The following is a 13,213-nucleotide window of genomic DNA, read 5'->3' as shown; positions in this document are numbered from 1 at the left end:
TTGAAAGCCTCACCTTTACCAGTCATGATACTTTACAGTTTGGGTCTTTTTCCAGACCTTTGAAACGTGGTGATAGATCTTAATAACAGCTGTACTTACATACAGTGAGTTAAATGGATGATCTTGGAATCTGCAGTTGGCTCGAAAAAATATTCCCAACTTGGGTAAATCAACAATTCTCTTTCTTGGATCGTCACTTGGAGTTCCTTGGACTTTCCCATTGTTCTGATTATTGGTCAATTCAATGAGTGCTGTCAAACAATCCCTTTAATGCTGCAAAGAGCAATGACGAGTTACATTAAAGATTTAAGCTGTACAATCATTCCACGCTAGAAAAAGAACAGTTGAAAGAAATTATTAAAAATTAGCATCACACGGCTTTTTCGGTGAAACTTTTCTGTGTAAAGTTTTACATATTAAAATCGAACATTAACCAAACCGTTATTTCATATTCTAAATTTTCACCTTAGTCAACTTCACATGCGCACACACATTTCAGCTCCACATGGACTGTGTGGACCCGATCCTTTGGAAGTCCAACTCCTGCCCCTTGGATGGATATGTTGTTTACAACCCCCTGATTTTTAGAACCAGCGACAGGAAGACCTCCACGAAGTCAGACTTCACTTCGAGGTGCTATCAGGCACTTCAGTTTCTTTAAACATCAGGAGATGAATCCTTAATCAAAATCAAGTAAAAAAGAGAGAAAAAAGACTTGAATCTGCAAGTATGAGATTTATTTTTGCTTGCAAAGTTGTATTCCTTCTGTATTTTACAACACAGCATTAATTAAAAAGCCATAAATTCTAACTGGTATCAACTAAGTTTATTAATTTGGTGCACAAAAAAGGCAAGACTAACAGCACTACCATCATTACAGAGGTAAAAACACAAGAGGTGTCCATTGGGGAAGAATCAGACGATTCGATAGTGAGAAACACAAGGGGAACACTATACATGGAAATCAATACAAATCACGTTCAAAAACAGGAAGTGGCAGTGATCGGAGTTGTTGCGCTCGTCAAGAAGTACCAGCACAACGTGTTGACATACGACTCCTCGAGTGGCCGCTGAGGCTGGGGTGTACCGTGTTTTTTAAAGCTGATGACAAGCAGGAGAAAAATATTTTCAGCTGTAAGCGTACTGAATGATCAAGTGCTCAGTTTGTTGCTACATTTAAAATTACAAAGCTCAGGCTTTTTGTACAATCCTGTGGGGGGAAAACACTCAAAATCTGTTTCATTCAACCGGTGCATATCTCCACTTCTGGATGGTAGAAAAAAACAGCACAAATGATTTAAATCACTGTCACATCGTACATAAAATCTTTACTATATACATACAAAAGAGCACACGTGAATGTACAGAATGAAATCCAAAGAGTCATAAAATGATGGAAGACTAATTATGGTAAAAGCTTTGCTGCACTGTTCTCTTTAAAAAGTGAATTTACTTGAAAATATTGCTATTTGAACCATTGTTTTTCACACTGTATCATGGTTCAACAGTTTTAAATGTTTTATTGTGGATATTTTTACCCACTTTTAGTGGGTTTTTACCCGACCTTCAGTGGGTACCCATATTTACCCACTGAAGATTTCTTGGAAACATGGATAAACCTGCCTTGTCCTGCCAAGTAGGAAAGGCATGAAATAGTATGGTTGGCCTTTTTGTTCAATATTTCACTAAAATACTTCTTTGTATAAATATTAAGAGCGCAAGTACTCAGATTTATGCTACCAGTTGTCCTCTGAGCTCAATGCTAGCATGCTAATATGGTCACAATAGTTAAGCTTAACATGCTAAGCGAGTATATGTATATGCCTTGTAGGGCCGCAGACCAGTCAGCACACCCCTTATAAAATGTGTATTCCCTGACTGGTTGGTGAGTGGTTGCTGGCTGTCGTTGTGTAAAATAGTTTGCAAAACAGGGTACTGCCTCAAAAACCTTGTTACAATTGCTTTGGTCGCTAGCAGATTACTGCGGTCGTCCACAGTTTGCATGGAATTTGTCTGCAAACACTCACCAGTCAGCCAATGAGTGGTAATTAAACATGAACAAGTGTAGCACCACCTAGAACATTTGCATTCAAAGTAAAAGCTGCTGAACCAACATATTTCAAAAGGCAACACTTTTACTGTAAAGGCAGTCTGTGCTCTATTCTTCACAGTTTTACTATCGCTCCGTGAGTAGTTGACAAGACTTGAAGTGTTTGCAAACCAGGTGGAGACTTCCGTGCAAACTCTGCGCCAAATCAGCCCTCTATCTTGTTACAGCCAGCTTCACCTAGCAACAGTAACCTCCAACAACCTTTTGCTAATCTGGGAAAACACATTTTTCCATAGTGAACGGCAGTTACAAGGGGGTCACTGGTCTTAGCAATGGATTCCACAGCGACTGCCCACAACAAGCAAAAGATCCCCCAGTTCAAGACCAGGAGGAAATACCTTGTGGTTTGCATCAGGAAGAGTATCCTGCCCAATCAAATATGCGGCACTGCCCACTGTGGAAAACCTTAGTGAATAATGGGAGAGCTTAATGTAGTTTTCGTTTGGTTGGAGAATTTTTTTTTTCCTAGCAGCCTTCCAGTGCCAGGCAGTCGCCATCAGCTCTCTACGTCTTGTGTAAATGAGGCCTTAGTCATCTTATTTCAGCTAATATTTCTCATATTTGCTGGTTAGACACAAAGTACAACAGACATTATTATTAGTTTTGCAGGAACTGAACCGTTGAAAATTTGACCATGGACTGTTTAAAGGATGGACAAAGTCAAGCTAATGCAGGACCGCCTTAAAGGTGCATTCTGATATCCAGCAGGGGGCGAGTCCTCTGACTGCAAAAAGACTTTGGTTCATATAAACCTTTACAGAAAACCGCCCACAGTTCCTAGTTGACAAGTTACAGACACAGTTGCCAGTTTCAGAACATAGTCGTTCCAACCTCGTTTTAAAAATCTTAATACTGAGCTAGCAGTTTCTCAGTCAAATCCACACCTTACACATCACAGCTGGTTTCAAACACTGTGATGTTTGAAACCAGCTGGGGAAAACACTCATCCACTGAAGCACTTAACAGGCCAATGGATGATGCTCTGGTGGCTACGTCCATCTTTTATACAGTCTATGACTTTGACTTTAAGATGATGCAGCATGGAAATTTAAGGGTCAGCAAAGTTCTTACAAATCATCCTGAGAGGAACATTAATATACATGGCTATCCATCCAACCAAATGTCAGCCTTATGGTGAACCGGAGAGGAAAATACGTTTGTGATTGAAATAATTGTGATACAGTATCAGGAAACAATGAGCCTCTGTACACATTCTAACAGTAAACCACCAACAGTTGTTGAAATGGTCTACCAACGGACCAACTAGCTCACAGACCGCTACAATGGCTTTGCCTTCTGTTGAGCTGCACTATATCAGTGTAGCAAAGAAGCGCTCTCTGGACCAAAAGAGGAGAACCATTATTATAAACTGAAGCGTTCATTCAAACCCAGATTTTTTTCCCTCCCTCTAGAAAATATAAACCTATGTTGATGCCTACTGCGTGAGTATATATATATATAAATAGATTTGGGCATGCAGGTACAGCTAAAAGCAGATCTCCAAGGCACCAATTGCACAATGCTGTCAAGAAATTAGTTTCAAAGGGTAACGCTGTACCCGAAAAGATGTTCAGGTATTAAGAATAAAGTAAACCAAATCATAATTTATTGGCAAGCAACAGATTCTTCCAGTTAAAGAGGACTTGCTATGCTCGTTACCATCTCCATGTTGTTATTCTTGGACTCTACTGGAGTAGCTTTGCATTATTCAAGGATCAAAATAATAAATATTCCTTATACTGAGCCCTGCAGTAGCCTATCTTAGACTATTTGTCTTCTAAATGGCTTCCACTAACAAACAGAGGGTTTGAACAACAAGTGGGTGGGGCAAAGACAGCCCCACTCTCTGACATCATCCAGAGCCAACAGCAGAAAAAACTGTCTGAAAGCAAGTATTTAAAGTAGACTGAAGCCGGCACTTTTCCTTGCAGAGGTTACTTAGACATACACTGACCTCATCAATTAAAACCTAATAGGTAGCACAATAAGTCCACTTTGTCCACTGTGTGACAACAGCATAGTTATAACAGTATCCCTCAAAGAAAAGTAGCAACTGTACCACTGATTGTTTCCAATAGTTAATCTAATTCTTTGGGCTCTTACGAATCCCGTTAAACAAGTCTTGACACGTTTTGTCATACAAATAAATGTGGACAACTGTAAATGGAAATAAATGGGGAAAAAATTCAGTCTCTAAGTAATCTATGATGAATTGCCGTTAACGGTAAAATGCAAATATATTCATACGCACGGTGAAAACATTCATTTTCATGCATTCAAAAACAGATGTAGGCTAAAAACCTTAAACTTCAGACATGAACTTCAAAATGGCAGCTTTGCTTTGCTTTACAATGTACATCAAAATTTCAATCCAAAGGTTCTGGAGTTAGTCAAAAGTTGGAAAGCTGAAGCTCGTTTTCCTTTTACTTACACTCAGTTTAGTTAACAAATCCCAGAGCGTCATTTATGGTGGAATGAGGCAGTAGGATACAAAGCGAGATGTGAGTGCTGCGGACTGGGAAAGCTTCTTCGTCTTATTTAATATACAGCAGGCATTTATGGTGAGGATAAGTGCACTACACATTGACCTGTATCTGTGTCCATCCTGCAAACTCACCAGATTTTTTTTATACTAAATATCGACACACACCACCTTTGCGTAACCCTATATAACGATTACAGGCAGTAAGAAGGCACCCTCTATAATGCCAGAACCGGATACTGTGGGACATCGTGTTCACACGGACATCTGCTGTGAGGAATCTCGCTGGTGATCGTCAGATTTGGGAGAATGAGAGAACACGGTGCACAAACTCGTCTTAACAGCAGCTACATAACGTGACACAGATGCTGATTCATTTCTTGAGCTAGCTTATGCATTCTTTGGCAAAGTTGTACAATCACAGAACTCAACAACAACAATGCCTGTGTGAACACAAACTCATATGAATTACTTAATTTGGATTTTAACTGAAGCACTGATGGGTGGGGAAATGAGCCTGAGAAGCTTTAGCTTCTCTTGGTCAGAGGTCTGCCCTCCCGGATGTGCTTGGCGCTCCTCTTTTCTGTCTTCCCCTTCTCCCTCACCTTCCTCAGGCGCCGGGGAGGTGGTGTACCTCTTGATTCACTGTCCTCCTGAGCGCTGGATGTATCCATCCCATCACGCTCTTCAGGAATATTCGGAATGGCCCCACTGCTCCCATCTAAAATGTTCCTCAGGGATGGGTCCTCTGGTGTGCAGGTAGCAGTGGTGCCGCTCTCACTGCTGCTCAGGTCCTGCTCTTCGCCGTACCGCCCGCCACGGCTGTGGTGCGGCAGGGAAGAAGCCCTGATAGAAGGTCGATCACGCTCCGTCTCGCGGATGCTTTGCTGAGGCTCGTTCATGTCCACCCCTGAGTCCAGGCTGGTGTCGTTGCTGCTTGGCTGGCGGTGGTGGCTCTGGAGCTCAATGATGGAGTGGCGGACCTGCGCTGCTGGCTTCCCATCTAAGGAGACAAACCAGGCTCTGGGGTGAGACGACGAGGACTTGCCACGCGTCAGCTCCAGCAAGGTGCGCTCTGAAATCCCCTGCAACTCACTGGGCACGCCGTGCCCGGTGTTGAAGCCCTCCATGCCAGCTGCCTCATTAAGAGTCCCAGGCACAGAGACGGAGGATTCAAGGAGGTTATTGTAGCGTCCCCACACACTGTTAGGGCCTTGTCCCTGAGGGGGCGTCTCCAGAGGCTGGGGATCATCTTGGCTACTCTGCTGTGGGCTGCTCCCACCTTGTGAGTGGTGGTGAGGAACTTTGGGTAGTGTCTGGGTGTAGCTGTCTTTACTTGCAGGCTCTGAGTGAGCATCATACTCACTTCCGTTGCGGGGGAAGGTGGCGGACTTGCAGCCTGGTAGCTGCTGATCCTGAGCACTGAAGAGCTCGGGAGCGGGAATAATAGCCACTGGCTGGTTGTAGATATGGACCAGCTTATCCTGAAAGAAGTTGTCGCAGTTGATGTTGGCCCGGTTCTGCTCCGACTTCTCCCTTAATCGAGACACCTCTTCACTGTTGATGTAGTGAGGTGGCGGCTGAGGACCCTTCATCCGATCTGGAGTGATGTTCTCATAAAGCGGTGCCGCGGCACGAGTCCCTGGATCCTCCACGTAGATGTTATAGTTGGCTTTGTGCCTTGGAGTAGATGACGGTTCGCACTGGATGCTGCAGGTGGCGAGGCTGTTGTCGCCAGATCGGAACAACAAGCCCTCTTCCATGTGGGTGGAGGTGGTTTGGTCTTTCTTTACAACCGTCAATTTGGAAAAACGTGCTCTCCTCCTCCTTGGCTCTCGATAAGAACCTCTGTACATGGGAGAAGCAAAAGTTAAGCGGGACAAGCTTTGGTCTACAGGCTTTTCAGACTCACTCAAAGAACCTTTAAAGTAGGAACTGTTTCACTATTTCATTACTAACAGCCTATCAAAGCCGAACACAGAGTAGCACATTTACTTGTTAAGCAGCTCTTGAGAGTTAGCATAACTCTGGCAGAAGATATTGCTAAAGTTGCAACAAGCATTGTAATCTGTCTTTTTAGGTTTTCAGTCATCCAGGTCATACTAGTCTTAAGAGCTTGGTAGAAGGTGAGGGGTCCAGTTTGTTTAGTCACTCTTAAGACTAGCATTGCAATCCTTTCTGCTAAATGTGCACCTGCACTCTTCAATTTTAATCATGTATAGTTTCCCAGTTTGACTGTGCCCTTGCAGCAACTTGATTCTTTTGTTTTTCAGCCATTCTGTTGCAGATTTGCTGCTGTGCTTCAGATCATTGTCCTGCTGCATGACCCAGTTTGGACCTTGTTCAGTCTTTTATAATTGTACTTTAACATGCTGATACAGTGCTATGGTGCAGAGTTAAGATAACTGATATGGTGGAGTTGCAACAAGCATGGCAATCATTTCTCCTAGTGCTGCAGCTGCACAGTCTTCTGATCTACTTTACTGATAAAAAGCATGCATAGTTTACCATTTTTACTAAAAATACCTGAATAATCCAGCAATCTTTTGCAGCGATATACAGAGAAGGCTAAGCTAAGGCTACAGCTAGCAGCTTTAGCCTAGCCTTCCCTGTATGTAAGGTATCAGACGCTAACAAAGTTCTGTTTTAATTAGAAATTTTGAGCCCAAAAATTGTATTTAGTTTATATAGCAAAATGATATCTGTTCCAAACAACTGTTAACTGTTTCCTTGATTACTAAAAACTGCCATATTGAGCCATATTGTTTGAGCCCTAATTTAAAGCGACATTGTAACCAGTTAGGCCAAAGAGAAATTTACTGATACTGTTATTGTCCTGTGAAAATCTAAGCACAACCCATAGCAGAAATAACTTGAAGTAATTATTTCTGTATGGCTTTATCATTTTCTGAGATTGTTAGGAATTTTCTGTATGCAAAGTCGCAGGCAAATCTGAAGAATAAAACTGCTAAGATGATTTCTTTAGAGATGCATTAGAAGGCAATCTTGAAGCTATGGATGCACTCTTAGATCACACCTTTTTAATCTGCCTCTTGTTGATCAGCATTGCATATACTGTCAATTGAAAACATTTCTAGAAGGGTTTCTTACCCACAGTGGCACAAGAGCAGGGACAGAAATCCAATCACTATGGCCAGAGTTCCACCCAGTATTCCTACCAACAGGTAAGTATGGTAAGATAGGAAATCCAAAGAGTTTGCATGTCCCAGATAATCTAAAAGGATAAATGTATAAGAAGATGTGAAACAGGTCTAAACAAAAATAGCATTCACATGTGTTAATGAAGGTCAATGAGGTATCTACCTCTTGATGAAGGCAGAGGGGCGGCGATCCAGTAGCCCAGATGGGAAGCGGTGTAAGTCCAAACCAACTCATTTCCAACCGTTTTAACTATTCCCAGACCATGATTCTCCCAGCCACCTTCAAACAGCAAAGAAAATAGCATGAGAGGAAATTTCTTTAGGTCTTTGTCTCATAATTCAGCTGCTCTGCTGCTATTTGCATTGCTACCTGTCTTCTGGTTGAAGGCCCAGGCTGGCACAGTATCAGAGGCCCTGAGGTGTGTGTGGTGGCCCAGCGGCAGACTGATCTGGATGGGTCCTCGAACCTGTAGCTCCTCGCCACCAGAGTACAGCAGGACGCTGATGGCTGCCACGGCTTTCAGATCAATACTTCTGAAAACTGCAAAACAGTCCATGCCAGGAATGTAAATGGTAAAGCATATTGTTTGGGTACCTCAATAAAAAAGTCATCCATCCATCTCCAAAGTCACACTTTCCAGTTCCTACTGGGGAATGCTGAAACAATCCCAGGTCAGACGAGATATATAATCTCTCCAGCAGGTTCTGGGTCTACCCCAGGATCTCCTTCTAGTTGGGTGTTCCTGGAAAACCTCCAAAGACAGGCACCCAAGAAGCATCCTAACCAGATACCCAAACCACCTAAAGTTCCTCACCCTATCCCTGAGGCTGAGCTGAACCACCCTACAGAGGAAGCTTACCTCAGCCCCTTGTATTCACGACCTTACTTTTTAAATTATTTACCTAGATTTCATGACCAGAGGTAAAGGTTGGGATGTAGATGGAGCAGTAGATCAAAACCTGAACCACCCTAACCCACTACTGACAAGGAGTGTGAGCTGGGTGTGTGGACCCTTCAGCACCACAGACTGGTTTCTGGGACGTGGAACATCATTTTTCAAAGGCATGATTGATCTCTTTCATTCTGTACCTCTTTAACTGGACCAAATGTCATTGTGACGTTTAAAAAATCTGATCAGGAAATGTTTTTCTTTACCTGATTTGTTGCTGATGAAGCCAGGAGTGCAGTTGGTGCAGTCCTTCGCCAGGTGGGGATGTGGTACAGTCAGGTACGCCATCACCGAAGAGATGTTGGTCTTATCCGGGATCGTGAGAATGTTCTTTGGGAACTTCACCATCGGCTGGGATGAGCTGTCTGTGAAAACAAAATGGCAGGTTATCAGTAGGAATTTGGGCACGTGTGCTTTTTAAGTCGATTCAGCCTTCTGCACATTTGTTACACATCTGCAAGCCGCTTTGCAAACCACTTCCACAACAGCTCCTCCTTTTAAAGGTGTAATTGAATCTTCTCTTTACTCAAATAATCTTTACAAGTGACTTCAGTTGAACTAAAGTCACTTGTAAAGTAGCCACATGCAGCTCAGTTTGGTCTGCTGTTTCAATCTATCGATTTAACTGTGAAGCAAACTAGCTAAAATGAACCCTCACTGGGTAGTTGATACAGTGAGTATGTTCACTTTACTAATGAAAGTCTTTTCAATGTAAAGAAGAAGGGCCCTGCCATCCACCCACTGGGCTGCTGTACACAGTGACAGAACACAAGTACATTAAAAACTGACTAAACTAAGAGCAGCCTGTGTGCAGAAAAGCAGTTTGTTTAGTTTTCTGCAGTCTGAAATCTGGAATTTGTCTTTGCTGAAAGTTGACAGCAGTGATACCTGCAGGAGTTAGCCTTAAGCAGCTTCACTACATTCATTTTAGAGAGGGAGGCATGTGTCACAGTGGACAAGTTTAAATACCTGGAGTCAACCATCCAAAAGTAATAGATGGTGAACAAGAGAGTACAGGCAGGGTGGAGCGGGTGGAGACGAGTGACAGAGGGCAGCAAGAATGGAAGGGAAAGTTAAAGGTGGTTAATGGTTTGGACACAGTGGTGCTGACAAAAAGACAGGACACTGGGAGTGACCAAGGGAGACAAAATTAGAAATGAGTACATCAGAGGGACGGTTTACTCTGGATATATTTTTACTCCTGTGCAGTAAGGCTGATGCACCAAACCAGGAACAGCAGCGCAGTGTTTGCAAACTATCCAGAGGGCTGAATCGTACCACTGGGCAGACCGATTCCAGCCTCTGAAGCCACATGTTTAGACACCTCTGGTTTCGTCTCAGTGTCTCTGCCAAGTGTGTCCACTTTACACTGTCAAACACACTCAAAAGCCTACTTAAAGCTGTGTAAATTGAATACTAAAAGCCTAAACACAGTGTGTGTGTGTGTGTGTGTGTGTGTGTGTGTGTGTAGGAACTCACCAGGTACCTTCCCGGTGATGAGCACGGAGTCTTCATACAGCCAGATGTTCCCCTGACTGTGAGGGAGCAGCAGCAACGTGACAGAGGAGAAAACTGCCACAGGACAAAGAGAAAGATCAGGAGCCAATCACAAGTACAGAAGAACAACAACGATCTGTCAGGTTTTCATGACCTATAACATCTGCTGGTGTGTTTGTTTGTTGGTTTGGTAGCTTGTAGAGCTACAAATCCAACAGCAGAGGGCGGCCAAACATTGGAGCACAGCAGAGTTCAGCTGTCTGGCTCAGCACCACAAAAGGGAGGCGTCTCTGCTAATGCAGAGTGGATCTCAACTGTTCCCCCCACCCTTCCTGCATTTTCTCCTCCATAACACCTGCTCCCCACTTCCCTTTGAATCACCACCTGCTCCCTTGCCCCTTCTCCACACTAAGGCCAGCAGAATAAAAACATCCCCACCACCCCCCTGCTCTGGCAGGACAAAGACACTTTGCTGAGACAAGCATAGGTCTCATGCCGGCCTGAGGCAGACACCTCGACTCCAAGAGCGATCGATGAGGCGAGCACAGGACGCCACGCTCAGTTACACTGGACTGGGAACATAAATCGCCTCATCGTGGACAAACCTCAGAGACAAGTTGTGTGTTGTCGCTGACACTTCATTAATCTATAATGACAATGAATAATGCAGGCGAGTGTGTGTGTGTGTCTGAGTGTGTGGGAACTGTGCTAGCAATACTGTAAGCTCCACAGTCTTGTTTTTGGTTTTTTTACGTCACCTTTTAAAAAATGATTTACTGGTTTGGTCATTTTTAGGTTGGCAGTGAGCCCACTTTCTGAATTCTGTCTCTAAAGCACTTTAGACCAATAACAATACTCACCAATACCAGTATCGATATACCATTTTGGTACTTGCCAATACTAATATTGGTATTGGTAATATCGGCCCTGTATTTACTTGGTAATTGAAAATTAAAATGATTTAATAAAATTCAGTGGGCTACATACTGAACTTTGAGGATAGAAATAAAGTATTGATCCAGTACTGATATCAGTAATTGTATCGATCTGCCCACCTATGCTGGTCACTCACTTGGTCTCTTATTGGTGCTCCAGGGGAGCAGGCTGGGCACATAGCCTCCCATGCTGCCCAGCAGGGTCAGACCGAGGCCCGGGCTGTACGTCACCCAGAGCAGAACCTCCCCCATCTCCCCGGTCTGGGCAGAACTCCTCAAGGTGTGATTGACGTAGACGTCCACCGAAGCCCCCGACAGGGGCTGGCGGGTCACCAGATCTCTCACCAGGACCTTCAGGGCAAACTGAGGCTCTGCAAAGAAGATGCCAGAGTAAAAAAGAGGAGATCTGGGATGCACGTGTCCCTCCTGCGTGCTCCGTAACCTTTCTCTCGCCATGAAAAAGTGATGAGGCGAGCACTTCTGCGGGGAGGGTGGAAAAATACATCCAGGAACCGAACGACAGCACAGAGGAGATGCAGTCTGACTTTTAAATACAAGCTTCCAGATAAACAATGCGCTGTTTGCTGTTATTGACGAACACACACGCACACACACAGCCTCAGCTGTCCTTTGTGTGTTCACTAGGGACAGGATGTAAACACAAGCTTTACTTACTGTATCAGCAGAGCAGCACAGGATTACCACACTCCCCTCTCTTCCTGTCTCCCATTAAGACATTACCTGCTCAGGCCAAAAAGATAAAAGCCTAATCCTGCACACCTCCATATTCCTCCTATTAATCCTATTACACTGGACTGTCTGATTCCAGTCCAGCAGTGTATCAGTGCGCTCCTGATTTCCTAATTTATTGCAGAAAGCCCCCTTTATTAACGCACCTGCACCATCAGTCATGCCCCACTGTTTCCTCTGCAGCTGATTTCCATTTTCAGTAACAATGACATCCCCCTCCTCCATCCTCCAGCAAACACCCCCTTCCTCTTTGTTTATGTTTACCTGCTGATAGAGCCGAGAGGGTGGCGGCTCGGCCCGAGGCGGCGGTGTCGGTGCCGGACGGGTCTCCGGCCCCGGCCGTGAGGCCGCCGCCCTCCTCCAGTGCCGCTGCTGCCCTCGCCGCCCCATCCAGGCAGGAGATCAGCAGCAGCGACGGCAAGAAGAGGAGCAGCGGCGGTGGGTGGCGTTCAGCGGCGGGCATGGCGAGAGGGGGAGCAGGCTCAAAGACATAACGGACCGCGAGGAACCGAGCTCTGGAGCGGGGAGCGCTATCACCGAGGCCTCGTCCCTCCCTCCCTCCGTCTGTGTGTCTGTCAGGGTTCCTGTGATGCTGGTGCCGAAAGAAGGAGGAGGCACCCCGCGGAGAGGAGATGCGCTGGTGCTGAGGCTGGGCGTGTGGGGCCGAGATCGTCTATATAGACAAAGATGTCTCACTCTGTTATAGGAATGCGAGCGGTAATCGAGATTAAACAAAATGAGGGCGTGTATCAGTAAACATACCCGGAGCAGAAGCACTGCCGCTTTTTTCTAACGTTTCATGGATGTTACTGTTTGACAAGAGTCTCTGCTGACCGCGGGAAAAGTGTCAGAGTGAGCGCTCCTCTCTCTGCGTCATCTCTGATGAGACCCAACATGCTGTTACATCATCGGGGTCTGCGCGGCCCTCTGTCGGTAAACTGGGGACTCAACACTTCGGATCATACAGGGAATTCTTTATACTTTGCTATGTACATCTTTAAATAAATCACGTTTTCAAACATACATGTAAATACAGTAAATAAGGCAAACTCTCTTAGGCAGCTTTTGTGTCATTTCTTTAAGTAGTCTTCAGGAATAGTTCTCCAGGCTTCTTGAAGGACATTCAAAGCTCTTCTTTGGGCGTTTCTACCTTTATGATTTTCATAATTTTCATACCTCAGCCTTTTCTCTCCGTTTCTCTTCCTTAAGAATGGCTTGTTGACAGCCACTGAGACCATTTCTGATGAGGAACAATAGATGATCAGGTCCAGATGAATCTATCAGGTCCTGTGTCAGATTCTTCACTCTTTCTATAAGGACATGACTTG

General features: G+C 44.6%; 1 protein-coding gene across 1 annotated transcript; it reads right to left on the bottom strand.

Moving 5' to 3' along the window:
* Positions 1 to 729: 729 nt before the first annotated feature.
* fam171b (family with sequence similarity 171 member B) lies at positions 730 to 12,534 on the bottom strand. Its single transcript, XM_006792893.3, has 8 exons — positions 12,150 to 12,534; positions 11,273 to 11,506; positions 10,183 to 10,275; positions 8,910 to 9,068; positions 8,124 to 8,294; positions 7,917 to 8,033; positions 7,704 to 7,827; positions 730 to 6,440 (listed from the first exon to the last, which is right to left on the bottom strand). Exons 1-8 carry the CDS (start codon positions 12,346 to 12,348, stop codon positions 5,120 to 5,122), a joined length of 2,418 nt encoding a protein of 805 aa, XP_006792956.2. The 5' UTR covers positions 12,349 to 12,534; the 3' UTR covers positions 730 to 5,119.
* Between the last annotated feature and the right edge of the window lie 679 nt (positions 12,535 to 13,213).

The sequence above is a fragment of the Neolamprologus brichardi genome, chromosome 23 (genome assembly GCF_056152115.1).
Source record: "Neolamprologus brichardi isolate AB-2024 chromosome 23, ASM5615211v1, whole genome shotgun sequence".
Classification (NCBI taxonomy): domain Eukaryota; kingdom Metazoa; phylum Chordata; class Actinopteri; order Cichliformes; family Cichlidae; genus Neolamprologus; species Neolamprologus brichardi.
Note: the sequence above shows the minus strand (reverse complement) of the source record. Positions and strands in the feature narration are given on the sequence as shown.

What these genes read in the sequence shown, in the direction of transcription:
- fam171b (XM_006792893.3), bottom strand. Translation starts at nt 12,348, where the DNA reads ATGCCCGCCGCTGAACGCCACCCACCGCCGCTGCTCCTCTTCTTGCCG. An exon ending in CATCACCGGGAAGGTACCTG is followed by an intron (nt 9,069 to 10,182) that starts GTGAGTTCCTAC and finishes TTGTTTTCACAG; the next exon opens with ACAGCTCATCCCAGCCGATG. An exon ending in CCCTCTGCCTTCATCAAGAG is followed by an intron (nt 7,828 to 7,916) that starts GTAGATACCTCA and finishes TTATCCTTTTAG; the next exon opens with ATTATCTGGGACATGCAAAC.